The 27,918-nt window shown below is 38.0% G+C and overlaps 1 protein-coding gene across 8 annotated transcripts in view; it reads left to right on the top strand.

The window, feature by feature from the left end:
- The window catches only part of TAFA5 (TAFA chemokine like family member 5), a 446,757-nt gene that overhangs the window by 231,341 nt on the left and 187,498 nt on the right, over positions 1 to 27,918 (top strand). For all 8 annotated transcript variants that reach the window (XR_012586952.1, XR_012586950.1, XR_012586957.1 and 5 more), the window contains one exon: positions 17,038 to 17,187. Coding sequence is in view for 3 of the 8 variants with exons in the window: in XM_074586883.1 (XP_074442984.1) it covers positions 17,038 to 17,187 (150 nt within the window). In the remaining 5 variants the exon portion in view is untranslated. The remainder of the gene's footprint in view (positions 1 to 17,037; positions 17,188 to 27,918) is intronic.

Here is a 27,918-nt window from a genome sequence, read left to right on the forward strand (position 1 = left end):
CTCTTTCAACCAAAACTATTCTATGATTCTATGATATTTGAAGTTTTTGAGTATCGAATATACCCTAACAGTTTTAAAGTATGCACAATCTATATTGTACATTATACATACAGATACTCTCTCTATATATGTACACACACACTATTTCTATAATATGTGTAGTTTTATATTCTTTTAAAGAGTTTTGCATAGTCAAAAATATTTTATGTATACACTTTACTCTTATTAAGGTCTTTGGACCTTTTACTGAATTTGCCTTTCCAGCAGTGACCATCTTTGTTTGATGGAAGATATCAGAATTAGGGTATTAAATGGAATGATTATTGGAATAAGCTTATCTCGTATCAACAGAGCAGTTCTTTTACGGCAAATTGGTATTAATATATGAAATCGGGAAGCAGTAGAAAACAGAAACTGTCTACTTGAAATTGCTAGAATAGAAGTGGTAAACCAAATTCTTATATTTTAAAGACTAAAGCATCAACAGCCATAAGCAAGCAGCTATGCATACAAGAGCATAGACACCGTGTGTACTAGTGTATACACACAGTGTACACTAGTGTATACTGGTACATTATTTGAATCATTTAATCATAGAATGATTTAGGTTGGAAGGGGTGCCTGGAGGTCACCTAGTCCAAAAGAGATAGACCATAGAGTTGTCACAGAATGCATAGCTGAGTACAACACTCGGAGTGTGCCTTTGGCTTTGCATCTAACTCTGCTTCCTGATGCCAGAGCCCCTTTGTTCCGAGCTGCTGCCATGACTTGTGGTACATACAAAGTCATACAAAGTGAATGGTTTTTGAAATAGAGCTTTCACTTGGATAAGAATTCATTTGACAAATGTCCTTGGTCAGAATCACGGTTATTTAAGATGCAACACAAATTTGCTAAAGGGCTGTTCCTGCGATTGTGGAGACTTTCTCATTATTCTGTTGAATTTGTTGTCTGGGAAGTTAGTGGTGAAAATTCCATTGATTTTATTGGGAGCAGGATTAGTCATTGTGCAAAGATTCATGTTGTACAGAAGATGTACAACTGTTCTTACTTAAGACTAGAGAAGGATTGTAGTTCTTTAATTCATTAGGTTTCAGCAGATTAGAAGAACTGAATTTTGATTAATACTGCAATTCTCACGGCTTCAGCTTTGGGCTACTGTGAGTTTGATGGTGGTGTAGTTTCACTGAAAATAGTGCTGTATCCTCCTCTTAACAAGAGCAGAATGGGTAGCCAGTAGAGAAGATATATGGCAACATCAGAAACTGAATCCTTGTCTTTTGATTGCCATTCCTGTTTTAAACCAAGCCTGCGTAATTGGTGTTTAATACATTCCTTCCTCTTCATGATAATAACACAATCAGTGCTTTCTGTGTATAACCAGGCCCATGTTTCTCTTGCAATGAGGTTAAGTGATGTTGTCTTTATTGCAAAATAACTGTCTCCCTCTGCTGTTATCCTCCTCAGCATGAGACCAAAATACACACGTGTGTGTGTCGACATACACACAAATAATGTGATGTGTAATTACAGCTGTGATTAATCATTCAGTTCACTACCTTAAGTTGCCCCTTAGGTAATACATGCTTGTGTTGGCCTATTTTCTCCAGACATACTCTACCCAATCTTTGGTCTGAATGATTGGATTTGTCTTTAGTGTCATAATAACTCTCCCTTTAACAGTTGCAGTATAAATTCAGATTACTTATACCTAATTAAAATAACTTTATTTTGTTTGAACCTAATACATTTTGGATTTGAAGCATTTAGACAAAAGGTTGTATGGCCTTTCAGAAACCCTTTTTTAATGAAATATCTATTGCCAGCTTTTCTGTTCCGATTCCTATCAGCTTATCCTCAGTTTTCATTCAAGCTGTTATATTGCCATTGGGAAAATTAAAATAAGAAGGGCAGGTCATAAGTGGTCAACATGACCATGTATATCTCATATATGTACATGAATTCCTTGATATCATTCAAGTTTTATTACATCTGGTGAGTGCAAACATTCATTCAATAAATCTCTCTTTGCTACTTTCTCACTCATCCCTGTGGGAACATCCTCCTGTCCGTGAATTTCATACTTTCTCCTGCCTACATACCATTGCCACAGAGACACAGTATCAGTAACACTGACCTAAACAACTTAAGTATATTCAACAAAAGGAAGGCAGAAAATGTTAGTGCTTTTCCATAATGTTAACGGTTCTCCTTCAGCATTTCCTCTGAATGAGGAGCAGCACTTAGTTACACTCAGTGCTCTTTAACTTGACAGCTTTCATGTTGTCCTCTGCACCAGAGAACTTCTGCTCAGCGCTGCTGACCCATGGAGCTGATCGAATCTCACATCCTCTTAGTTTTTCTTCTTAGAGACTTAGCTGATGAAAGATGGAATGTAGTTTATGATGGTTTATGATACACTTAATCCCAAATTTGAGAGGATAATTTAGTGTCATCCACCAGACATGGTCAGAACACTAAAATATTTACTATGGTCAATATTGTGGCGTTAAAGTTCTAGTAAGTAGGTGAGGACAAAGAATGTAAAGGATAGACAATGCCAGACTTGGACCTGACCTTTTTTTTTGCACATGGCATTCCCTTAGAAATCACTGGGAATTCTTCTTACACAGATAGTTTCTACTTGGAAGTTTTTCTGTAGGTTGGACTAAAAGTTATATATTATAAAGTAAAAATATTGCATCCATTGACTACGCTATCATAAAGAGCAGATTTACTGATTCACTCTGTGGCATAATAGCTATTGTGAAGGATCTTGGCAAATTCCTTATATCTTATGATCAATATGAGAAGCAATACATTCTGATTCATCTTCAAGGTCAAGTAGAACAACACGTCCTTCTGTGAAGTATCTGCATATGCATATATGTGAGTGTGTTTATCTAAGTACACTTTTTTGTGTATAGAAAACTATTAACTGCAGTCTATTCTGTGTCTTAGGAAGCATATTTCAAGATGGTACACCATGAGTAGCAGTAAACTTAGTTCATCAAAATGCTGAGTAAAACAGTGACAGGCCTCATTTTTGTTCCTTTTTATTAAGGACCTTGATCTGAGGAAGTATTATTTATTAGGCATTCATTGGGAAATTGATAGCATAATTTAACTTTTTATTAGCTAGTAAAACTGATAAGCAGTATATAAAAAGATGGACCTTGTTATGGAGGGAATAATAAAAATAAAAAAGGTTAATTTAAAGTTTTTTAAAAGGTCATCAGTATAAAGACTTTTTAACATTGCCTTCCACGGCATGAACGCATACCTTGAAGTTTTGCTTCTATCGATAGTTTTGTTTGTGTCTATTTTACAGCTGCTAAGTCTAGCACAGAATGGATTTGTACACTTAAAATCTTTTCAGCTTTTCAGTACTTGAGATTGATTCTACATCTGGTGTGAACATACATGACATATATCTTCTTTGAGCGTAAGCCCCTCTATATGGTATAGAGGTGAAATAATGGATGATGCGAGTATGCAGTGATTGAATGCTTAGTTCTGTAAATGGAAGACATTGTTCCTGATAAATGGGACACAGGAAGAGGTATTGTGTATGCCTCTAATCTTGAGCCCTTTACTGATTTGTAAAGGTGGGTGGGATGACTGTAGTCCTTATTCACTGCACTGCCTTTGGGCAGCTTTGGATATATGTGAGCAACTTAAAACCTCTTTTGCTGTCAGCCTCCTCTGAGTTGTGCAGAAAAGAATCTTATTCCATAAATGGTTATCTTCTTGGAGGACTAGAAATGAGGATATAAAAATCATGGATTTCATCCATGAAAACTTTTAGTTTCAGCATGCACCTGTTTCATAAGTCATTTTGAGCAAAATGGATAAAAATGGAAAATGCAGCAGTGAAGCTGGCCCAGATAGAAAATCCCTCCTCCAAGTCTGTAGAACAGCTGAGAATAATAGCCAGCATACTCATGCTTCTCTGTCACACTTGCGTAAAGCACTGTTCCCAGACAAACCTTTAAAATGAAAGCCATCACTCAATTCCATCAGTTAAGGAGCCTGTTAAGTTTACTTCCTCTGGCTGGTGCTGAAGTTTGGTATTAGCCTAATGGAAAGGATATATTTATTTAGCATACTACATCTGTATTTTTTAACTTGTAAGACAATGTAACTGTCTAAAACCCTGGTGATGTACCTGCAGTAGTGGGGCTTGTGTGCTAAATCTAGCCGTGTGCTCAGCATAGCACCTAAATGAGGGACTTCATTGCTCCATGCAGTAAACACAGAGAGGAGGGTACCGCTGAGGAACATTATGCTGTTCTTGTGTGCTCAGTAATGAAACTCTGAGAGCTAAGCAAGAAGAAACAGCAGACGCAGCAGATACATGCTATTCTGTTGTGGTCCTTATGATGTGCTTCATTTGAGAATTTGTGCTAGCGCCCAGATTAATTGAACCTATGTAGCGTAAACTTCCTTTGCAGTCACTCCAGAGAGAGAAGCGCTTCAAGAGGTGCAAATTCTGCCTGTTGAAGCTTTGTGCCTGAGAATCCTTTGCTCAAGATTCTCAGCATTAAACCCTGCTTTGGGTTCACCCATAATACTTCTAATTAATATCATATATTATTTAGTGGGGTTATTTCTTCTCAGGTCTACTAAGACATTCAAAATTGTTGAATTTGTTTCCTTCTTGGATATGGGTACTGTGCTACTTCACTGCCTCTGTTTTTCAGCGTTTATTTTTGCAGTGTTGCTAAGACAAGTTTATATTTCTCTGTGGTTATGTGTGAGCTGTTGTACCTATATGTTCTCAGTAAGTGCAGTACAACAGAATTCAAAGTCTTGAGAGACTATATTTTGTATAGAGAATGTTTATGGACTCTTTCCATGAAAAAAATGGTAAACGAATGACACTAGCTACTAGAACACTTTCTCTGTTATCTAGTGAATATCAGGGTAAACCTACCATGTAGATTACAAAAAAAAACCAACTGCATCACAGTGCCATCACTGGAAAGAAAATGAATTTTTGTGCCATAGGCTTTTGCAAAAAGGGAAGAGTAGTGTTACAGGCGTAGTGAAAATAAACAGGCTTATTTTAAAGAAGTTATTTAGATCTGCTAAGAATACAGTGGATGATTTAGCGTGATTACATTTGTCCTACAAAAATGACAGAAAATTTCCATAATCTGAATCCTTTATTCATTCATAGGTATGAGTTAGCATATGGCATGTTAACAAGGCTGGTTATAGTTAGGTAGCAGTTGTTTTCAGCTACGTACTTTGGCCTCCAGGTTTTCAAACCTGCCACAGGTATGGAGTAATGACACAGTTCTTTTTGCATAGGATGTAATTTACTTCCTGGTGGATGGTAATTAGAAGTTTGGCATTATTATTTCGGAGGGCGCCTAACTGGACAAAATTTTACCCTAAATCTGCTGTTTAACCCAGGATTTTGTAGTGCAGATCCTGATACGAGTAGGAGGGCCACTTGTAAGGTGACCTTTTAAAGTCTGTGTTAAATATGTAAATATTTTTCAAGTCGTTCTAGAATGACAATTATTTTGATTGTTAAAAGGAAAACCTGAGAAGTCAAAAACACTGTTTACCTCTGCTGCTACATTATATCTACTTCTGATATATGCTTTATCTGCATGTTCCTTCAAACTGATTTCATGCTCCCTGCAGTGACATATTTTGCTAACACAACAGACTTGTTCCTTCCTGACATACAGCTTCTGGCTCCAACAAATGTCAGTAGCTTTTTAGACAAACCTATGCTTTTTATTCCTGTCTTTCTCGAGAGAAATATCAGCAGCCCTCCAATAACATTTTTTCCCCCTATGGCTCTTCTGTTTGTTTCATAAACAGACTAGGTTTATTTTACATGTAGAGGCTGGTAAAGACATGGAGGGGTGTTTTTCTTCTTTTTTTTTTATTTTTTTTTTTTAACAGATTTAAATATTTTTAGGAAAGTAATCGAGTGACTTCCCAATTTATGCAAATAAGCATAGCTTTGTTTAATCCTGCATTCATGCAGTTATTTCCTTTTTGTAACCAATAGAGGCCTCTAGAACCAATTAAGTAAACCTGTATGACGAGGAAGGAAACGGAGGCCCTCGGAGCTGCAGGTCCTCCTTGGAGGAGCTCTGTGTGGCTGAGATTTGCAGTTCACTCTGACTTACACAGAGACAACTTACTTAAAGAGTTACTTACTCAAATGCCTTGTCATTTCTACTTATTTTAGGTAGCGTCGGTTATATGATTTCCTTATTTGTAGGGTCTGCTTTTAGGTCACTATCTAAAAAGAGACATGGAAACTCAATACAACCCCCCAGAAATTACTAAACTAGGGGGGATATTTGTATAACATTAATGAAATCAACATTAGTGGGATTCATTTCGTTGATTTTTTGTGTGAATGTGCATTAAAGGCATTTCTCAAAGACGGAAGCTGTGGTCTCTGTCATTGAAATGAGGTGTGCCAGAGTCACTGGCTCTCCTGGTGATGCAGGTTGATGTGTTCGTTTCCAGTCTCCATGCTGGAATCAGCGAGATACTCCACAGGAGTGGGGCTGGGGCAGCCAGGGGGGCAATGGAGCAGCCCAGCCCCAGGACCCAGTCACCTCCCTGGGAATGGGCCGAGGCCGGGCTGGGCCATGGCCCCACGGGTGGGCCTGACTCGGCGGGGCCCGTGGTCGGGCAGGGCAGGGCTGTGGGGAGCTGGAGACTGGCCCTGCTGTGGTGTCCCTGGGGCTGGGGCTGACGGCCCTGGGGGTGGAATGGGGTCCTGGGCTGTGGGCAGGGTGTGCCGGACAGGGACAGTGAGGCCTACTGTAGCTCTCGTGGCCTTCAAGTAAATTTATCTCTCAATACTGTATGTCAGTCATGGTTTTCTTTTTCTTTCTTTTTTGTAAAATGCAGCATATCAAATGTGTCGGTTTTGACCTGAGGCTGTATAGGAATTCAAGAAATGACATTGCCATGTCCTAAAACTATGGGATCAGAATGAATTATTTTCCAAAGTAGTGTACCAAATAGGAAAATTTATTTAGAAGTAGGTTCATACATACATAAATGCTTTGCTTCCGCATTTATTTGTACAACCTTAGCTTGATTTTTCAAGCTTTTTCTGGTCTGGAGTTCCCCTTTGTACCAATTTGAGAGTTGTTCTCAGAAGCTTCAGTCTTGAAGTTTGTTTTTATTGAACTTTGGTTTTACATTTATTTTTCTTTCTGTTATGTTTTTAGTATTAAGATATAGGGGAAATGATTCATAATTATACAGCAAAATATTAAGCAATTACGTACAATAGCAGTATCAGGCGCAATAAGTTAGGGCATTAGTCTTATCGGGGAAAAAAAGAAATCTCAAAATGGGTCCTGAATGTATCTTGAATCTCCACAGACTCTATTTTCTTTCCTGTGCAACTATTTAGAAGAGTAGGATCTATCTTAATTAAAATTTAGTGCTTATTTCAGAATGGAAGGGCTGAAAGCTATTTTCCTATCCTCCTAATGTCTGTGCTGTTTATGTGCTTGAGATGGCTAAATGGTAGTCTGAAAATTGCAATAAGATTAGTAATTACTAAGGGGACATAATGTACTGTTTTGTTGCAGTGGAACTCTGAAAATACTTAAACTAACTCTTAAAAGGAGAAGACATTAATCATATTTTTTTCTAATTATTCATAAGTTTTTCTTAACTGGGTTCTACAGTGAGTTTTCCTTCATAAAATGAGCACTAAACCGCATATTTTGAGACAAATGCTCTTCTTTTATATCTTTAAAATCCAGAATCACTCCTTTTAAGATTGGGAAGCTACAGAGGTCACATGGTAAAGTTGATTCCAGCCAGACACAGCTCTGAACCAGTAATGAAGTAAATCTATGGAAAGTTTTGAAAAATTTGGTCTGCTGCTTTTTAGTTTGCAATGGGTTACACCAGTAAATTAGGGTTATCCAAATTAGTTACTTTTTGTTTCAGACAGTGACATTGATCTTGTCGTCTTCTACTGACAGTATAATCATACCCTGAAGAAAAACTGGGTTTTTCTATTTTAAGACTATTTTAAACAGGTTGTTTAACTGTGCTAGCATGAAGAATTGCTTTGTGTAGTCTTCTACTTAAACAGCCACAACGTTTGTTTCAACAGAAAGATACAAGGTCCTAAATGACATATGAAGCATCTTGGAAACAAATACTTTCAATGTCAATGACTTTAGCAACAGAAAAGGGAAGGAGTGTATTTCCAAGAACATATTCTATTGAAAAATTGAAATGCTCTTGTATCGCATAAATTAATATTGAAACAATGTTCTTATTTTATAGTTATTCTGAAATTGTGCTGATTCATTTGAACAGGCTTTTTCCCATAATGAGTTACAGAAGCTGAGCCAATTCTGGTCTGTTACTTTAGATTACATACATCTTCTCAGAAGCTTTGTTTGAGTCGCTCTTTCTTTTTTTACACTAGTTGGATTTCGACATTTTTTTCCATTGTACCTTAAAAGTGAGTGTGGTTCTCTGGGGCAAACCAATTCATTGCCATAATCTTGCTCATTCTGAACTAAAATTGAAAGAGAAAATAGGTCTGTCTGAAATTGAATGACAGTTAGTGTGTAAGAGATCTTCTTTCAGGACATTTTCTTTGAGAAAGGGTATACAACATAAAAAAACTGAAATTCCACTTAAATATATGCTTTTTATTTTTTAATTGAAATAAGTTTAAATATTTGTTATTCAAGTTAATGTGAAACTGCAAATCATGAGTGACACTAAGTACTCTAAGTTCCCCCTTTTTTCAGTAGGAATTGTTGATCTTCAGCCCTGCTCAGGAGTTGGCATGGCTCTGTTGTCAGAAAGACTTCAATATTGTAATAGAAAACTACTGAATATATTCCTAGGATCTCATTTTGAAACAACTCCTGCATTGTGTTCACTGACAAAAGAGTATCTGAATCTAGCCAAGATTTTTAATAACATCTAACTTGGTGCATTTTGAACTAAAAGAGCTTGTGTTGCTAGGCATCAAATTGGTGATGCATGGAAAAATTGTTCACTGAAACTGTAATATAAGCCTGCATGTGCAATTCAGAAGTAGATTTTCTGTATGAGCATGAAATCTAAAACCCTGAAAGACCCGTATATTTAGATCAAGTTTTATTTTCATTGTACCCACTGATACCATGAGTTCATCATCTGACTTTATTTTTTCAAATTAATTTGAGGGAAAGTCTTCAGCTTTTCAGAATGTATAAATTAAAAATTCATAATAGCTATAACTTGCTTGCTGTAATCATTGTAGATTAGGCAGATTTTATTTTCTATTAGAGAACAGAAATACTTTCATCTGCAGAAAATTAAAATGTTATCCCAGGTACCCTCCATGTAATACAAAAACATTTACTGTTTGAGGGTTCTAGTTATGACAGACAATACGGATCATTCAAAAGTTTTGTTCTTTCATAGAATCGTAGAATGGTTTGGGTTAGAAGGAACTTTAAGGATCATCTCGTTCCAACTCCCCTGCTCTTGATGGAGACACCTTCCACCAGACAAGGTTACTCATATCCCTATCCAACCTGGCCTTGAACACCTCCAAGGATGGGGCATCGACAGCTTCCTTGGGCAGGCTGTTCCAGTGTCTCACCACCCTGACAGTAAAGAATTTCTTCCTAATATCTAACTAAATCTCCCCTTTTTCAGTTTGAAACCGTTACCCCTTGTTCTATCACTACACTCCCTGATAAAGAGTCCCTCCCCATCTTTCCTGTAGGCCCTGTTCAGGTACTGGAAGGCTGCTATAAGGTCTCCCCAGAGCCTTCTCTTCTCCAGGCTGAACAACCCCAACTCTCTCAGCCTGTCTTCATAGGAGAGGTGCTCTAGTCCTCTGATCATCTTTTTGGTCCTCCTCTGGACTTGCTCCAACAGGTCCTTTGTCCTTCTTATGTTGGGGGCCCCACATCTGGACTCAGTACTCCAGGTGGGGTCTTACAAGAGCGGAGTAGAGGGGAAGAATCACCTTCCCTGATTCAGAAGGTGGCCACGCTTCCCTTGGTGCAGCCCAGGATGCGGTTGGCCTTCTGGGCTTCAAGCGCACATTGCCGGCTCATGTTGAGCTTCTCATCAACCAACGCCCCCCAAGTCCTTTTCCTCAGGGCTGCTTTCAATCCGTTCTCCACTCAGCTTGTATGTGTGCTTGGGATTGCCATGACCCAGGTGCAGGACCTTGCACTTGGCCTTGTTGAACTTCATGAGGTTTGCGTGGGCCTGTGTCTCAAGCCTGTCCAGGTCCCTTTCCTCCAATATGTCGACTGCTCCACACAGCTTGATGTCATCTGCAAACTTGCTGAGAGTGCACTCAATCCCACTGTCCGTGTCTCTGAGAAAGATGTTAAAGAACATTGTTCCCAACACCAACCTGAAGAGCTCCACTTGTCACTGGTCTCCACTTGGACATTGAGCCGTTGACCACAACTCTTTGAGTACGACCATTCAGCCAGTTCCTTATCTGTTGAGCAGTCCATCCATCAAATCCATGTCTTCCCAGTTTATAGAGAAGGATGTCATGTAAGACAGTGTCAAATGCTTTCCATAAGTACCAGGTAGATGACATGAGCTGCTCTTCCCTTATTCACCAATGCTGTAACCCCGACTTAGAAGGCCACCAAATTTGTGATACATGATTTGCCTTTACATGGCTGTCACTGATTACCTTGTTATTTTCCACGCGCCTTAGTATAGTTTCCAGGAGGATCCGCTCCATGATCTTGCTGGGCACAGAGGTGAGACTGCCCTGTAGTTCCCCAGGTCTTTCTTTTTTGCCTTTTTAAAAATGGGGGTTATATTTCCCCCTTTACAGTTAGCAAGAACTTCACAGGACGGCCACAACTTCTCAAATATGATGGATAGTGGCTTAACAGCTTCATCTGCCAGTTCCCTCAGGACCCACAGATAAACCTCATCAGGTCCCGTGGATTTGTGCACCTTCAGGTTCCTCAGATGGTCTTTAACCTGATCTTCTCCAACAGTGGGCAGTACCTCACTTTCCCAGTCCCTGCCTTTGCCTTCTACAACTTGGGTGATGTGGCTAGAGCACTTGCTGGTGAAGACTAAGGCAAAAAGGTCATTAGTCACCTCAGCCTTCTCCATATCCCAGGTAACTGGGTTTCCCGTTTCCTTCCAGAGAGGGGCCATGTTTTCCTTAGTCTTCCCTTTATCACTGATGTACATGAAGAAGATTTCCTTGTTGCCCTTGATATCCCTGGCCAGATTTAACTCTATCTGGGCTTTAGCTTCCTTAACCTGATCCCTGGCTGCTCAGACAGTTTCTCTATATTTCTCCCAGGCTACCCGTCCTTGCTTCCACCCTCTGTAGGCCTCCTTTTTCTGTTTGAGATTGTCGGAGCTCCTTGTTCATCCATGCAGGCCTCTTGGCATTTTTGCCTGACATCCTCTTTGTCGGGATACAGTGCTTCTGAGCTTGGAGGAGGTGATCCTTGAATATTAACCAACTTTCTCGGGCCCCTTTGCCCTACAGGGCTTTATCGCATGGTAGTCTGCCAAGCAGATCCCTGAAGAGGCCAAAGCCTGCTCTCCTGAAGTCCGAGGTAGTGAGCTTGCTGTGTTCCCTCCTTGCTGCCCTAAGGATCTTGAATGCTACCATTTCATGGTCACTATAGCCAAGGCTGCCTTTGAGCTTCACATTCCCCGTCATCCCCTCCTTTTTGTTGAGAACAAGGTCTAGCGCAGCACCTCTCCTTCTTGTCTCCTCTCTCACTTGGAGAAGGAAGTTATCATCAATGCTTTCCAGGAACCTCCTGGATTGCTTATGCCCTGCTGTGTTGTCCCTCCAACAGATATCGGGCTGGTTGAAGTCCCCCATGAGGACCAGGGCTTGTGAACATGAGGCTGCTCCCATCTGTCTATAGAGGGCCTCACCTGCTTGGTCTTCCTAGTCAAGTGGCCTGTAGCAGACCCCCACTGTAATGTCACCTGTTCCTGCCCTCCCTTTAATCCTGACCCATAAGTTCTTGGTCGGCTCCTCATCCATACCCAGCTGGAGCTCCAAGCACTGCATCTGGTCATTGACATAGAGGGTGACACCCCCTCCTGGTCTCCACTACCTGTCCTTCCTGAAGAGCCTGTATCCTTCCATTCCAACAGTGCAGGCTCTTAGGAGCCATTCTGCCATTTCTTTGTGATGCTGATAAGATCATAGCTCTGTAGGCATGTCTCTGACTCCTCTTGTTTATTCCCCATGCTACCTGCTTTTGTATAGAGGCATTTAAGGGCCACCAGTGGAGCTGACTTACTGTCTGGAGTGGCTGGAATTCCTTTGTGCAGCACTCCAGGTGCTCTCCTGATGACCTGTGACCCTTCTCCAGGTTCTGGGCATTTATTGGCATTATACTGGTAGGAGTGGGATGGATTAAGGTCCCCCTCCCCTGGCAACTCTAGTTTAAAGCCCTCTTCATGAGCTTGGCAAAGCCTATGACTGAAGATGTTCTTCCCCTTCTCTGACAGATAGATCCCATGAGCCTCCTGCAGACCTTCTTCCTCAAAGCAAGTCCCAAGGTCTAAGAGGTTGAACCCCTGGCCGTGGCACCAGTCCTGTAGCCATTTCTTGACTGGATAAATTCTACTGGCCTTTTCAAACCCCTTCCCTTTGACCGGGAGGATTGATGAAAAAACCACCTGTGCACCAGTCCTTTACTGCTGCTCCCAGGGCTCTGTAATCCGTCTTGATACTCCCTTCAGCAATGGCATATAGTTGACAGAAGGCTCTTAGTAATGCACATAAAAAATGCCATTTACTTTTACACTTTTCAATAGCAAATTCTTTTCTTTGAAGAATGTAAGTACTAAAGAACTTTTAAAAATATATTAGTTTTACCTTGAGCTATTTCCTGTACTATTTTCTAAATATGTGTTCCTATACTCACCGATTCCTACAGATTTCCATGGAAGTCTCACAGAGAGCAATTTCAGAACTGATCGTGATGGGACTCATTCAGAAAATAGCAAAATAGGTGCTGAGTACAGCAATTACTGTAAACAAGTCCATGGGTGCAAGCTAGAAGCCAAAAGCCTAATCCTGTTGTATTTGGAATTTTAACAGTTGTGGGTTTTTTTTGGTTTTGGTTTAGTTTGACTTACTTTTTTAATGCAGAATCCTGTAGTTTTCCTTTTTCCTGAAAGAATTCCATATAGAAGCATGTGTCCTTGTGGTGGGAGAGAGAGGGGACATATCAGCTGGCATTTTAAGAATGAGGTACAGCATTATACAGGAGCATTAAAGAACCTGAACCTTTTCTCTGTTTAGTAACCGGATGACGGCAACACAAAAAATCAAATAGCTTCTGGTTCTTAATTACTGAAATAAACATATAAAATAAATATTTATAAAATATAAAATGTTTTTATATATAAAATAAATATTAAAACAATAACAACAACAAAGAAATACCCACTAATTTACTTGGAAAACTGGATGATGGTAACACTGAAATAATCTTTATGCTTCATCCATAAAGTAATAAAAAATGACTTTTTTTCTTGGAAGAAGGGCTTTCAGACAAGGCTAGAATGAATCAGAGTTCTGTGATGATGCTTGTTTTTTGGTTTTGTTTTTTTTTTTCCCCGAGATTATTTCATTCTGGTTGGAAGGTGCTGAATTGCTTTGTATACTGCAAGTACATAAATACGATCTACTGAAAATATGGAGTTATTATGACTGTGGCTCTTAATCTCTCAACTGGAAAAGCTCCAGTGAAACTCCATTCATTGCTGCCTTGAGATTTTTTTCTCTGTGCTTAGGAGTGGAGAGTGTTCAGATGCTCCCAGATGAATGGCCTTTTTTCATTAATATCTTTGAAAGAGGTCACTATGTCATCTTCCCCGAAAATGAAAGGTATCCTAATTCTTGGTACTCCGTACTTACAAGAAGCATACTCCTTTTGTTCCATCATTTTGTACCTTACATTTCTAGATTAAATTGTTAAAAAACAAATGTAGCATACATGTCATCTAGGTAAAGGTACTCCTATAGACTTACCCCTCACTTAATGAGAAACAGAGAGGACATGCTTTAAACAGGATGACTGTCTCTGGAGATGAGCCTCCATAACCTTAACTAATACTTTTCATGCTTTACAGCCATCTAAAGCCAAGTAACAGTGGATGTACGCTATGTTGCAGCACTCAATATACTCGCAATTTGTGACACAAGGAAGTATTTATGTCATATATGTGGGAAGAGCTGCTGCAGTTCTACAATAAATTTTAATTTTCTTCTGCTATAAAAACAAGAATGGCAACAGAGAAATTGTCTTTTTAAAAAAAATCTCTGATTTGTTTTAAAAATCTTTCCTGTTTTCCCTTATTTTTAATAGCTGCACAAAATTCCTTGAAAGGCAGTGTGACTTTATCTTTGTATAGCAATTGCACTCATTTAGGTATCCCAGTTTTTTAAGTTCATCAAAAAAATGAGGTCACTGTGCTTGGAAGAAATTATCGTCTCTAAACTAAATAAACAGCTGAAAACAATCATAAAAAAACCACCAATAACCAGCTGGCTCAAAATGAACCCATGAAGAAATAAAACTGGACAGGTCCAAAAGCAGAAAAGGTTATCTATAGCTGTTCTTATTGATAGTCAGTGCTTGCATATCCTGGAAAGCTTTTTGTTTCACAAATTATGTTGATATAAAGCTTCATTGTTCTTTTTCTCTGAATATAGTCCTTATTCACCTTCACTGTGCTGTAAAACTGGTTCCTTTCCTCTGAAATGGGGTTTTATATCATGATCCACCTAGATTATATGATTTACTATGTCTTTTAATGAAAGTAACAATAGTATAAAGACATACAGATAGTGGAGAATGTAGCAACCCATACTCGCAGGAACACTTACACATTGTATTTATCCTTCCACTTTTTCTTTGGATTCCATTCTGTTTCTATTCTCAATGCAGGACTCTAATCATGATGTTCAAATGCCTAAGGGATCGAGATCTAAATACACCTCTGATTATGTCTTTTTTACAAGACCTACTAAGACAGCTGTATTCCTTGGGAACAATACATCTCCTGCAACCCAGAATGAAATATAGTAGTGATGGGGGAAAAAAGGATGTTGATTTTTTTTTTTTTTTCCCCCCAGTTCAAGATGTTTTAATGTAGCTGGATTTCCCTTGTCCTTATCTGGAAAATCACGTGCTACTCTCTTTCGTGCTAAACCTTTGCTTTCTAATCCAAGATTTCGGAGGAAACAAAGAAAAAAACAGTGTATAGTAGAGTAAAAATCCTCTCATCAGTATGTTTATCCTAAGATGTTTTTGTTAACAGAGTGGTTGGAAAAGAGCAGAAACCCAGACCTGACTGTAGCTCATAAGTCTAGTTGCCAGCAGCCATTAAACACTATGGTGATAGTGTTCACTGCCATGGATATCATATCTGAGTTTATATTAATGCCTGATGTATATTACTTACATATATGTCATATATTTGCATGAAGTTGTAAAGTGCCTTGTTCCATATTCATCTTTGAGATCCTCAGTTTTACCATGTTGTAATTCACCGTCGTGTAGGAGTCACACCAAGATAAAATTTAGGTGGTTTAGCAGTGAACAGTCACAGTGCTGTTGACAGCTCACAATATTTTGCTATTCTGACAGTTTCAAAACAGTATGTGCACAATAGGAAGCATTGTAAGCTGGTTCTGAGAAGAATATATTGGGTAAACTTGTATTCTGAATGCATACAGAAATATCATTACACTTTTAGACTTAAATGCTGTTCTTATATGTTTCAGATTTTTTTGTGTTTTTTTTTAATTTTGTTATTAATATAGATTTAAATTTTGGGTTTTTTTCTCATTGTTCTCTTTCAATATTTCAACAGCATAAAAATAATTTACTGTGAATATTACTTAAACTGCGTAACGTTTTTATAAATACAATATTGCATTTGTTCCAATCTTATTTTTTCATGAAAAAAAAATATCTTGTGATTTGCAGATATAGTTTTGCACATATTCATTTGAAGGTTTCTAATTGATTGTCTACAAAGACAAAATCCAATAGAAATTATATCTACTAATTTACCATAAAATCCAGAAATTATATGTAATACAAAGTGATCGCTGGGATTTTTTTCAGTCTTACTACGCATTGAAATTCAATAATATATCTTTCTTGCTTGTAAAAGGTAGTGTTTTGGTATACCAGTAGCCTACTATTGGTTATACCAGAGGAATTGCATCCTTTTAAATATGTAACATTTACTTCAGACTAATGTTCTTCTTAAAAGAATTATTTGCAGCTTTGTGTTTTGCCTGTCATAGCACGGTCACAATTCAGAGTTAGGTGCTGTGGGTTTCCTTAGTATTCAGGAATAGCTACATACGTTGGAGAAGTCAATAAAAAGCAAACAATGTTACTGAGCTAACAGGGCAGTGTCATTTTACTGTCATTTGAAGGAAGGTTACGTAGTAAATTTAGTAAAAGAAAAAAGAGCAGGTACTTCCAACATGAGTCAGGCAGAGAATGCATTGCCATTCAGTTTAGATGAAGCAAGAGCCAAAAGACTGACAATCTGGTCAAACATGGGCATAGGTTGAAAGAGTTTTTCTTTCAAAAGCAACACGCAAAGCAGTTAAGGCTTCATTATATTCATGGACATTTGGGGAAGTTTTTTGTTTTCCATATACTTTATCATTTCTTTTCTGAAAGTACGTAAAGAGCACGCCATTTAAATTGCGTTACTGTAAAAGCGGATTGTTCCCTTACTTAGCCGACATAAGTAAAAGTAACCTGTGTGACCTCAGCTCTCTGGCTTTTATGGAACAATAATCATTTTCTGACAGAACCAGTTTGCAGGGTTTTCATATGTCCACCACAAAGAAAAATTGTATGTCATCTCGGTTTTATTATATCCATCAGCTGGCTGCCCATTTGTTGTGGAGTGTCTGCTGTGACATAGGGCCGTGACTCTATTCGGCTGTAATAGATTGCCTGTAGTGCATTCAGTGACTCTGGTACCTGTTGCTGGTTCTTTTTCCAGGTCAACTGGCTGCAGGTACATGTGAGATTGTTACTTTGGACAGAGATAGCAGTCAGCCCCGAAGGACTATAGCCCGACAAACAGCTCGCTGTGCATGTAAAAAAGGACAGATTGCCGGTACAACAAGAGCAAGGCCAGCCTGTGTTGATGGTAAGAAGCAAAGATCTATTAAATCAGTTTCTGCCAATACAAGAGTGGTGTAAACTGGTAGTGTCTCATGAAAAAATAAAAACTCTATAGAAGAAATTTTCATGTGTCCCAACTAACAATGGCAATACCGTTGAAATTCCTCAAAAGGATATTACTGACTAATAGTATAGATACTTCGGTTACAATTTTTTAATTGGAATTTTCACTTTTGTTTTAGCTTGATATGCAGTTGAATGTTAAGGGCATGGTGCTGTTATATTTTTGCATGTGATATATTTTTGAATCAGCAGTGCAACGGCATTCTTTTTCCCGCTACTTTTTATTCCTTATGACATAAAAAAAACCACTGCAAAAACACTGCAAAAGGTTTTATGCCACTGGAAAGCTAATGTGACTGCTCCAGTGTGATAGGTAATGTTGTTGAAGAAAACACTGATACTATAGTTGGAATATAATGTCTGAATATACCTCGCATGTGCAGCATTCCTCCTCTCCTTAAAATGATGATTCTGTATGATTCACTGCAGATGCAGTGATAGCGTGCAGCTGGAAAACCGCTGACATACAGGGAGGTATGAAAATACTTCACTTTGAAATCATTTTTTGAGACAAATTAATTTCTGTGTTACAGCTAAATAACGTGTTAACAATGGTACAATCTTCAAGACGGGTCTGTCGGTGCAAGGCTATTAGCAAGCATGCATATTAAAAATAAAATTGGAGACCTATTGAAAACAGTTGATGCAAAATGTTATGTTTTGATCTAGGCTCAGCTAACAAAAGTAAAAAGATGCTTATGTATAGAACTGTAATAAATTCACAGATTGACTTTGAATACTGACTGGTTTGAGTCCTCAAATAAAAATATTGCTGAGAATACCCTACTGTTGCCTCAGAGTTTAGTCTTACAAGTCATTATCAAAGAGGACAGCTCAAAGGAGATTTCAGAGCCTACCCACAAAGCTAAATATAGAACATCATGCACATTCTATTTTTGCATTTTCCTTTCCCTGTTTTTGGTTCTCTGTAAAACAGTTTCTTAGCTGTCTCTTTCGTGATGTGATACTCTATCCAGTATTTCTCTTCTTTCCTCTTTTATTGTAAGATCATAAGACTTAATTGCTTAAGAAAGGAATGTTTTCATTGTGTCATTTATAGTTGTATATATAGTTGTAACCTTAGCAAAAATATTTGTTAACAGTCAAAAAAATCAACATATGTTTCTCATTTTAAAACAGCAAAGTTCTAAGGGAAAATACGAGTTTTACATCATCTGATGGGAACGAAACACAATTTTTCCTCAGTCAGTTATGGCCTGTGGTGAGATTCATTTGCTGTAACTTCGGGACCCAAAGTTAGTTGTCTAACCTAGTAACTCCAGTTTTTCTTAAACCAAATGGAGAGCAAAAGGCACTTTCTCAGAGTAACTTATCCTGAGTGCCTAAGATAAATCAGATGTAGAACTCTTTGGTACTCACTGTTTCTCTGCCTTAAGACACCTATGGTGATGAGACTTTAGATAGCTAGAATGTACACGTCAGTAAGAAGACATGACTACACCTCATCCTCCAATTGCTATATTAGCTTTGTTTCCAAGTATGGAAGGTTTGAGGTCATTTAACATTTGAAAATATTTTTATTTATGTATGTGTGTATTTATTTATGTTATTGGGCAATCACGAAGAAGGTCTATTTCAAATTCTGCTTTTGCTTTCAATGTGCTTGATCATCATTTTATGAAAATAGAACTGGATGACAGGGTCTATGGTTAGGTATTGTGTTATCAGAGACAGTTCTTTATGTAATACTCCACATTTGAAAAATAAGTAAGTGGAAAGTTAATCAGTTGAAAAATACAGGTTCCCATTAACTGATGTGTCCAAGTTTTATCATTCATTTTTTAAAGCTTTTCGACATGTTCTAATAAGATCTAATAACACAGTTCTTTATTATTTTTTGAAATGCTTATAGTTAGGATGTTGAGCCCTTTGCTAAGAATGATAACTGCAAGAAGCGTAGGACGTGCTATTTTGCTTTCCTGGACACTGTTAGGGATATTTTGTAATCAAAGCTCAAAAGGGTTAATGATAACTAAAACTGTATATCAGGTTCACAAATTATAAAGGCGGCACAGGCCAAATCTTTGATCTGTAGGTTTTATTCCTGAATGAATTTAAAAAAAACCCCAGTTTTACATACCATAAACACAATTGTATTGAAAAGAATAAATGAGCACTTCATCTCGTCTCTAATCTTCTGCTTGCAAATAAAGCTGGCAGATAAATTGGCCATTGACTAACAAGTATCCATCTGTGAATTTTCCAGGTTCATAGTTTAAAGAACGCACACTGAATTTTTCCGTGGTGTTTATATTCTTTTCTAGAATAAAGTGTTTCATACACAGCTACTAAATGCTTTCTCCTGGACATGAAATCTACATAAAATTATGTCTGAGAAAATCTATTTTTATCTCTGATATTAAGTCAAATACTGCTGGTTTAGGAATGGAACAGACAAACTTTAGAAGGGTATTTTCACCTATGGAAATCTTCCATCTATCAGACATTCCATTCACTTTTTTCCTGTAAATCCTATTTTCTAAATAACAAATAAATCCTTTTCTGAGCTCTCTTAAATAAGATATAGAGTGTGTTTCTGCAAATTTTCTTTATTTATATTATAATTGATGTTAAGGACGTAATTTCTATTTGAGATTTCATTTCTGCTGTCAAAAAAAAATCTCATTGGGCAGTTGTTTTTTTTTTGTTGTTTTTTTTTTGTTTGTTTGTTTTTGTTTTTTTTTATGCCAGTTTGCTTTCCAAAGATTTGGTTCGTTTAGTTTTATTCTTTATATATTCTTGATTTTAATGAGATTATTTTTGAAGTGAAGGTAGCAGAATTAGACCTTAGACCTTTAATAATTAATGCAAAGTCATTTGTGAAGGAAGCAGGCATAGTAAGCATGACCTGCTAACCTACTACCAAGAAAACATTAGCTGACAATTGTGTTGCAGCTTCTGTCAAGAGAGTGTTTTGAAGATTCAGTACCAAAGCTGGTAATGTTTACAACCTTAAAATGCATCATGTTGTACCTGCCTACCATTTCTTCATTCTTTAATGGAGAGAAGTGCCTTAGAATATATTCAGTTATGCTGTATTTTTCCTGGAGCTCTGAAATGCAAGTGTCAATTATTGCAGCAAAAAGAGTAAGTAATTTAAGGGCTCTTAAACCTCACAAGCATTGTCTGAGATTGCACTTGTCAATGTAGCTCTTAGAGTAAGTCCTATGATTACCAGAATCCACTCCAATTTCCACTGCTACATCAGTTAAGGTCTTTTCCTAAGAAATGAAAGGCAGTGTGCGTCAGATAGATAAAACTGGAATTCTTAAAAATGAAAACGCAGTGTTTAGGGCTTGGTCTGAGCAGAGCATGAAGAGCAGAGATTTTTTTGAAATGTTGCCCTATGATGGAGAGTGCTGATTTATTTTTAATTTTTTTTTTTAGCAGTCTTTAAGTATGGGAGATTGCTAACATAATCTGAAAAAATAGCATCAATATTCATCCTGATTTCAAGCTTGATTTAGTGTTGATTGCTTCATTCCTCGACCCACAGAGTCAAAATGTACATTTGGTATGTTTGGTTGTGATGTAATTTTTATTCATGATCGTAGGCTTTGTGATATCATGACAGTAGTTTGCCTGCACTTTTAGTTATATTATTATTATTATTTACAAATAGCATTCCCTAGTCCCTTTTTTGAGATCAAATTCCATAGCAATGACCTCAGTTGCATTACTTTGATAAGATATTATATTTCAACATAGCATCTGTTTTATCACCAGAGTAATTTCCCTGTGTGTCAGTCAAGCTTCATCAGTTTTTTAAGCTGGAGCCCGTGAGAGATTGGAAGATAGCAATTATTCTCTATTTTTGTCCAGTACTTTCACTAATTTAAACTTGTTTTAAAGCAAGTGACAAAAAGTCTTTGATAACAGTCTGTGTACATGTGCATCCATGCTTTGTGTTCTTTCGCAAGATGTGTATCTATTTGAAAATAAAATTTGTTATGCTGAAGCGTTTCATAGAATAGAAGCATATTAGCCTGAGAAGAGCGGGATGAACATTAAACGTTCAATAGATACCAGTAATTCTGTCCAATATATATTTATAGCTCAAAAATAAACAGCAATTTTCTCCAGAAAATAGAAACAGTTGATGAGAGGAAAAGTGGTATGAGAGAAATGGTTTAATTGCTTGAGAAAATTAGGATAGCAATCTTTAATTTGCTTACCTGAATTCTGTGATTAGAAGATTCTCATGCTCTGGATTTGAGTTCTGACTACTTTTATGTCCACAAAGTGCTATGAGAAATCCCAGGACGTTGATTCCGATATCCAAAATTCCTAAATTTGAAATAGCTAGAGCTGAGGTAATTATGTTGTGAATCAAAAGTTTTAATTCTTTTGCAAGCATTGTAACAATATTATTTTCTGCAGAATCTTAGTTGGTATATTTTGTTCATAGATAGTGATTAACATGCTTTTCGGTTGGCATTGATTGATTTTCTTTAACACAGGAACTCAGGACCCACAATGAAGCCACATTAGTTTAGATCAATAATTCCCTGCTCTTCTCATTATCTCTAGGAGTCTACGGGGAGGTGTAGAGGTCAGAACTGATCATTAATAGAATCCTAGGTCATGCACTTGAAACAAAACAGCCTAATACCTGGAGAGCTTCATCATTCTAAAATATCTTATCCACACTGGAGCAGGGGGAGAAAGAGGACTATAATGATTTTCAGAAATGGGAATTGTAGCTTTTACATTTAGAATATTTCATATGTTTGTTAATGTGCTATTTATATTATTTTTATCCTGGGTTTATAGCAGATATTTCCTCGCTGTAAATATTTTTTTGCATTTAAGGCTTGTAAAGTAAAACCAAAAGGCAAAGCTGGATGGATGTGAAATTAAAAGGAGACTGAATAATACTACATAGACATTTTGCTGGACCAGAAATGATGTTATGTATAGTGTGGAAAATTTAAGTCTAGGAGGAGAGTGGGACTATTTGGGCATGAAAATGATAAGAAGGCTGGAGCACCTCTCCTGTGAAGACAGGCTGAGAGAATTGGAGTTGTTCAGCCTGGAGAAGAGAAGGTTCTGGGGACCCCTTATTGCAGCCTTTCAATATAGGAAGGTGGCTTATAAGAAAGACAGAGAAAAACTTTTTAACAAGGCCTGTTGTGACAGGACAAGGGACAATGGTTTTAAACAAAAAGAGGGTAGATTTAGATTAGATGTAAGGAATAAATTTTTTGCAATAAGGGTGGTGAGGCGGGTGTGGGGGAACAGGTTGTTCCATCAACAACAGAGAAGCTGAGGATGCCCCCTTCCTGGAAGTGCTCAAGGCCAGGTTGGGTGCGACTTTGAGCAACCTGATCTAGTGAAAAATGTCCCTGCCCATGGCACAAGGGTTGGACTAGATGACCTCTAAAGGTCCCTTCCAATCCAAACCATCCTATGATTTTATGATTCTTTTTCACCCTGGGCAAATGGTATTAATTGCATTATGGTGGTAGCAAAACAATTGGCTATTCTGCTAGGTAGTTATGAAGTGAAACAGGTTAGAACATGTATTTAGCTTGCCTTGCTATTCTTCTTCAGAGATTGGAAAGAGTGACCTTTGGAAAGTATGACTTTAAACTGGAGAATATTTTGCCTGTAACGAACATTTTGGAAAAATTATCCTAATAAAATTCTGCCGTTTCCCTGGCATCTGAAAGACAATATCATCCATTTTCTGTTTTTCCATTCTCTATTTGCATAGAAAGCCCAGATATCAAAAAGCACTGTCAATACTAACGTTTCAGTTGTGGAAACACAGAAAAGGTTAGAACCTTCTTACATTTTTGAAGATTTAGGTACACTAAGCAGTTAAACTTATTGAGTGACAAGGTATACGGAAGACCTTCTGTCTAAGAGATGTTTAGCACCCCTGAAAATACAATCCCTAGTTTTTAAGTACTTAATACTACTACTGAGTGAGAGGCTACATGGAATAGTAAAGAAATGTGTATGTGATAGTTAAATGTTTCCTTGGGAATATTCTGATTGTAGACATGATTGCCAAAGAATTGCCAAATTGTAGACAAGATTGGCAAAGAATATAGCAGGTTTGTTTATAATCAGGGCTTTTAAACAATCCTAGAATTTGTTAACAAGTGGTCATCTTTAATGCTCCGCATGTTACTGATAGGATGTAATAATGCACTACAATATTAGAATATCTTTCAAGGAAAGGAACAATTAATACTTTGGTCATTGCTTATATACTCTTATTTTAAGTTTTAGTAAACCTTCTTGAGCCTTGACAATCTTTTAGTGTTTTTTTGTTATGATGTATCTGAAGTGTTCGAAACACTCCATATGCTCATTTATGAAATAACCATTGGGTACTTGTCTTGTGTTCTACCTTAGAATATTAATAATTTATATTACCTCCTACCTAGAAATAATTTTAAAAGAAAAAAAAAAAGTACTCTTAACTATATTCCTTTGCTTAGGCAGTGGGGAAGGATAGCAGTTATGCATTTGCCAGCATCATATGCATAAAGCTTAGTTTTCAACATGACTTAAAGAAATAATAATTCCTTTCTCCCTTTCCTCACCCCATCTCCCATATATGCAGTCACAATTGCATCTGTACTTGCAAATGCACCAAAGCATGTACAATGCTTTATTTTCGTTCAGCTGCCTCTAGACAACTCCATCGTAACTGTAGGTTTTCACAGTTACTCACAAGGGAAGTAATGTTGTTTCAGTGACTCATGAACTTCCCCTTCCTACGCATGGTACTGGCACATTATGACAATTTCCACCTTGTGGGTCACTTTTCATTTAAAAATGCGCAGGAAGTTGAGTTTCGCTACAGTTGCTTTGCTTCCTGCTCCAAACTGCTAACGACAACATGTGATATTCCAAATCAAGTTGAGTAATACTTCTTATCTAAATAGTATCACAAACTTGGTAAACATGCTCATATAAAATACATTTAATCTCTTTGATCGTGAATGTCAAGTGTCAGAGACTGAAGTGTTTCTGAGGAAGAAATGCCACTGTTCAACCCCAAGACAGAAAATGAGCGTTATAAAACAAATATATCGGTAGCTGCAGCATCAATGGCAACACAGATGTGTCTTTAAAAAATACAGGGAGATAAGTTTCCCCTCCTGACTGAGAATCCGCAACAGGAATAACCAAAGACATGACAAAAAAGCAATGAACCAATGAAAAAAAAAACTGCTTAGGAAGGTAAAAAGCAGATTGGTGACTACCCTAAAGGAATATTTTCATCAAGAACGATAGTTAAGGGCTTCACTATGTTATGAAGTGTTTGATACCTAAAGTAAAATGACTGTGGCCCCACCTCAAATCTGTGCGGTTTTGGTACCTCCATATAAGAAGGACATCAGGACATGTGCCCAGAGGAGGGTGACCAACATGATGAAAGGCCTCAAGGGCGCAAGACTTATGAGGAGCAGCTGAGGTCACTTGGTTTGTTCATCTTGGAGAAGTCTGAGGGGAGACCTCATGGCAGTCTACAACTTCCCCATGTGGGGCAGCAGAGGGGGAGGTGCTGATCTCCTCTCTCTGGTTACCTGCGATAGGACACGAGGAAATGGAATGAAGCTGTGTCAGAGGGAGTTCAGATTGGACATTAGGAAAAGATTCTTCACTGAGAGGGTGATTGGTCACTGGAACAGGCTCCCCTGGGTAGTGGTAACGGCACCAAGCCTGTCAGCGTTCAAGGAGCATCTGGACGACGCTCTTAGTCATATGGTTTAGTGTCAGGTAGTCCTGTGAGGAGCAGGGAGTTGGACTCAATGATCCTTATGGGTCCCTTCCAACTTGAGATATTCTATGATTCTGTGATTCTGTGACTGGATGTGGCATAAAGATGCAAATCAAGATTTTGCATAATGCTAGTGTTTTCCACAGAGTACTTCATTCTTTAGCAGGCAGGTAGCAGAGAGTGAGTACTGATCACAGCTTGAAAGTCAGGCCCAGTATGGGTTCATGGGTTCTCAGGCTGAGAGGCTGAGTACCCTTTTTTGGTTTTTTTTCTTTTTTTGTAGAGATCAACAGCTTCCCAATGGCAGGTAGATCTATAGATCTCCTTCCATGAACTAAGAATGTTTATGGAGTAACAAATTAGGGGTGTAGAGGAATTACATTTAAATAATTATGTAGCGAATTGGCAGATTATTTTCTACAAGATTCTGAAGAATTTTATACCATAGATTGAGAGGAAACACTTGGCATATGTAAGGAAAATAGATCTGGGATAAGTGTAAATAAAATATAATTGAAGATAAAATACTTCTTTAAGCCTTGTACCTATAACAAAGTGACCAAACTGGAATTGCTTTTCACTCATAAGCATCCTTCTTTGAGGTCAAACCTGGCATCAATACGCCTTTTCAGGTTAAGTGATGGCTGCCTTTCTAAATGATAGTGCAGGGAAATATTTAGGAAAGCAGAATTTAATTATGTGATATGGAAGGTGGCCAGAAACCAGGGGTTAACACTGGTACTGTTGCAAAGAGTGCTGAGAGAACTTTAATTGCCTCTAATGCTTAATGCCTTGCTTTCACATTTCATCTGAAAGACAACACCTTCAGCCTCCCGGTGTTTCATTGGAAGCATTAGTTCGTCAGTGATAACAGCTTCGTTTCCTTTAGTTCCTTGACGCTCCTAAGCAGCCACCCATGTAGTCTAATCCTCTTTCATCTACGTGCTCTGATGGCAGTTTCAGCACAGAAAAATGGTTGGAGGTTATGTGACATTAGTTTGCTGAACACTTTTCTCAGGGAGTGGCTAGAAGCCTAATTACTACAGTCATTTTAAATTGAACTGGACAAAATACTAGAGAACATATTATGCATTAGCATAAGTATGTACTGCATCACTGGATAGACTATTCTGTGCTTGATTTCTTGCAGCAGAGCACTACCAACAACCACAGCAGTCTGATTGCAGTCTGATTCATTAGCTAACTTCAGGCAATAGCTCAACGTGAGGTTCCTAAATTCAGGAGGTTGGGCACTGTAAGCTCCCTCTGTGGACAGTGATATGAGATGGGCATGTCAGAGGTCACGTAGTGTCAATATTGGAATCGCCTTCTGAAAGCTTCTCTCTTTTTCTCTCTTATGGGGTTGAAGAGAACATAGGATGACTAGCAGAGTAGGTTTTCTGCTGGAATGTAATGTGTGTAAACACTTCAGGCCATCAGCTGCTCACATTGCCTTCTGGAAAAGCCACTGTCTTCACTGATTAGAGGCAGTTTAAGGAAAAAATGTAACATGTTTATATTACCCCCTCTGCTTGTCATTGTACGTTGCAGTTATCCCCAGAAGAGAGGGAAAAGAGAAACTTTCGAAACTATTCATGCGTGAAGGTGGGCTTCTGTCAGGGCAACACGTTTGTCTCCAGTAAGTGCAAGAGAATATAGAGAGAGGAGCCTTTGAAATATCTCTACCATCAATGGGTGAAAGAAAACTATAGTAAATGACACTTCTAGCACTATGTAAAAGCAGCATGGTCACGGAGTACTTCCCCTCCTGCCCCCAAATAATCTCATTAAGCACAGAGAACTGTAACCAAAGAAACAATATGTTTCATAAAAGTGAATCAAGAAAGGTTATAATATGGTTAGACATGGCATTTTAAAGCTATATACCACTTTACTTTTAACTTACCTTAGATTTAATATCTGTGATGATAGATGATGTGTCAGAAGGCTCCTAGAAAATGTTAAAATTGCTAAATTAGTGACAACATTAATAGCACTACTACATCCAAAACCTGGAACGGAATAGTTAATGCTAAGGGTCTTTGTATGCCTCTTTCAGAATACTCTGCATAGGGCTGATTCAGAGAAAATACCCTCTTTGAAGACAGAACCTTAGGAAGTTACCTATTTAAGGTGGTGGAAAGGAGTTGGGTTTCCCCTGCTGTTAAGGGTTGAGGCCATACTGCAGGAGGGAAAAAAAATTACGGCATTAAAGCAGGCATTTTCATATCATAAATAAACTTTAGGTATGACTGTATTTTTTATTTTCATAACTTGTTTTGCTTATGTCTTACTGTTGTATTATTTCTGCATTCTGTATTTTTTCCTAGGCATGCAATGTGCTTCGTGAACAAGTTTCATACAGTCCTAGACCGAAAGCACTTGCAATCTAATGAGAGGACAAGGACTGAGTCCTTGATTGTACAGCTATACAAGGAAGTAAGGATATGTAGGTGCTTCCTTTTCTTAATTATCCAAATTGTGGGGAGTAAGATAAGGAGGAAAACCCTCCAAACTTCTTTGTGCTCTCAGATGAGGTGGAAATGGGAAAGTGAGATTTCCATCCACTTGTTTAAGAGGATTTCTTTGAGAGTTTCAGTCTTTCCTCTAGCATCCTTCCTAGGAGGGCATACACAGAAGACCCCTACCCTTGCTCATCCCTTTTGAGAGGGCAAGGTTAAGCCCCAACTGAATGTGAAGGAAGAGGATATACAACTAGTCAAGGTGGGACCCCAAGGATTAAGTAGGAGAGAAATGAAAAGGGATGAAGGAAAGAATTGCCTCTCCTTAAAGGAGAGGAGAGAGAGGATATCAGAGCTAGGCTGCAGTCAGCAAGAGAAAAGGTAGTATTGTGAAAGCAGACATGACTTT

Source organism: Larus michahellis, chromosome 1 (genome assembly GCF_964199755.1).
Source record: "Larus michahellis chromosome 1, bLarMic1.1, whole genome shotgun sequence".
Lineage (NCBI taxonomy): Eukaryota > Metazoa > Chordata > Aves > Charadriiformes > Laridae > Larus > Larus michahellis.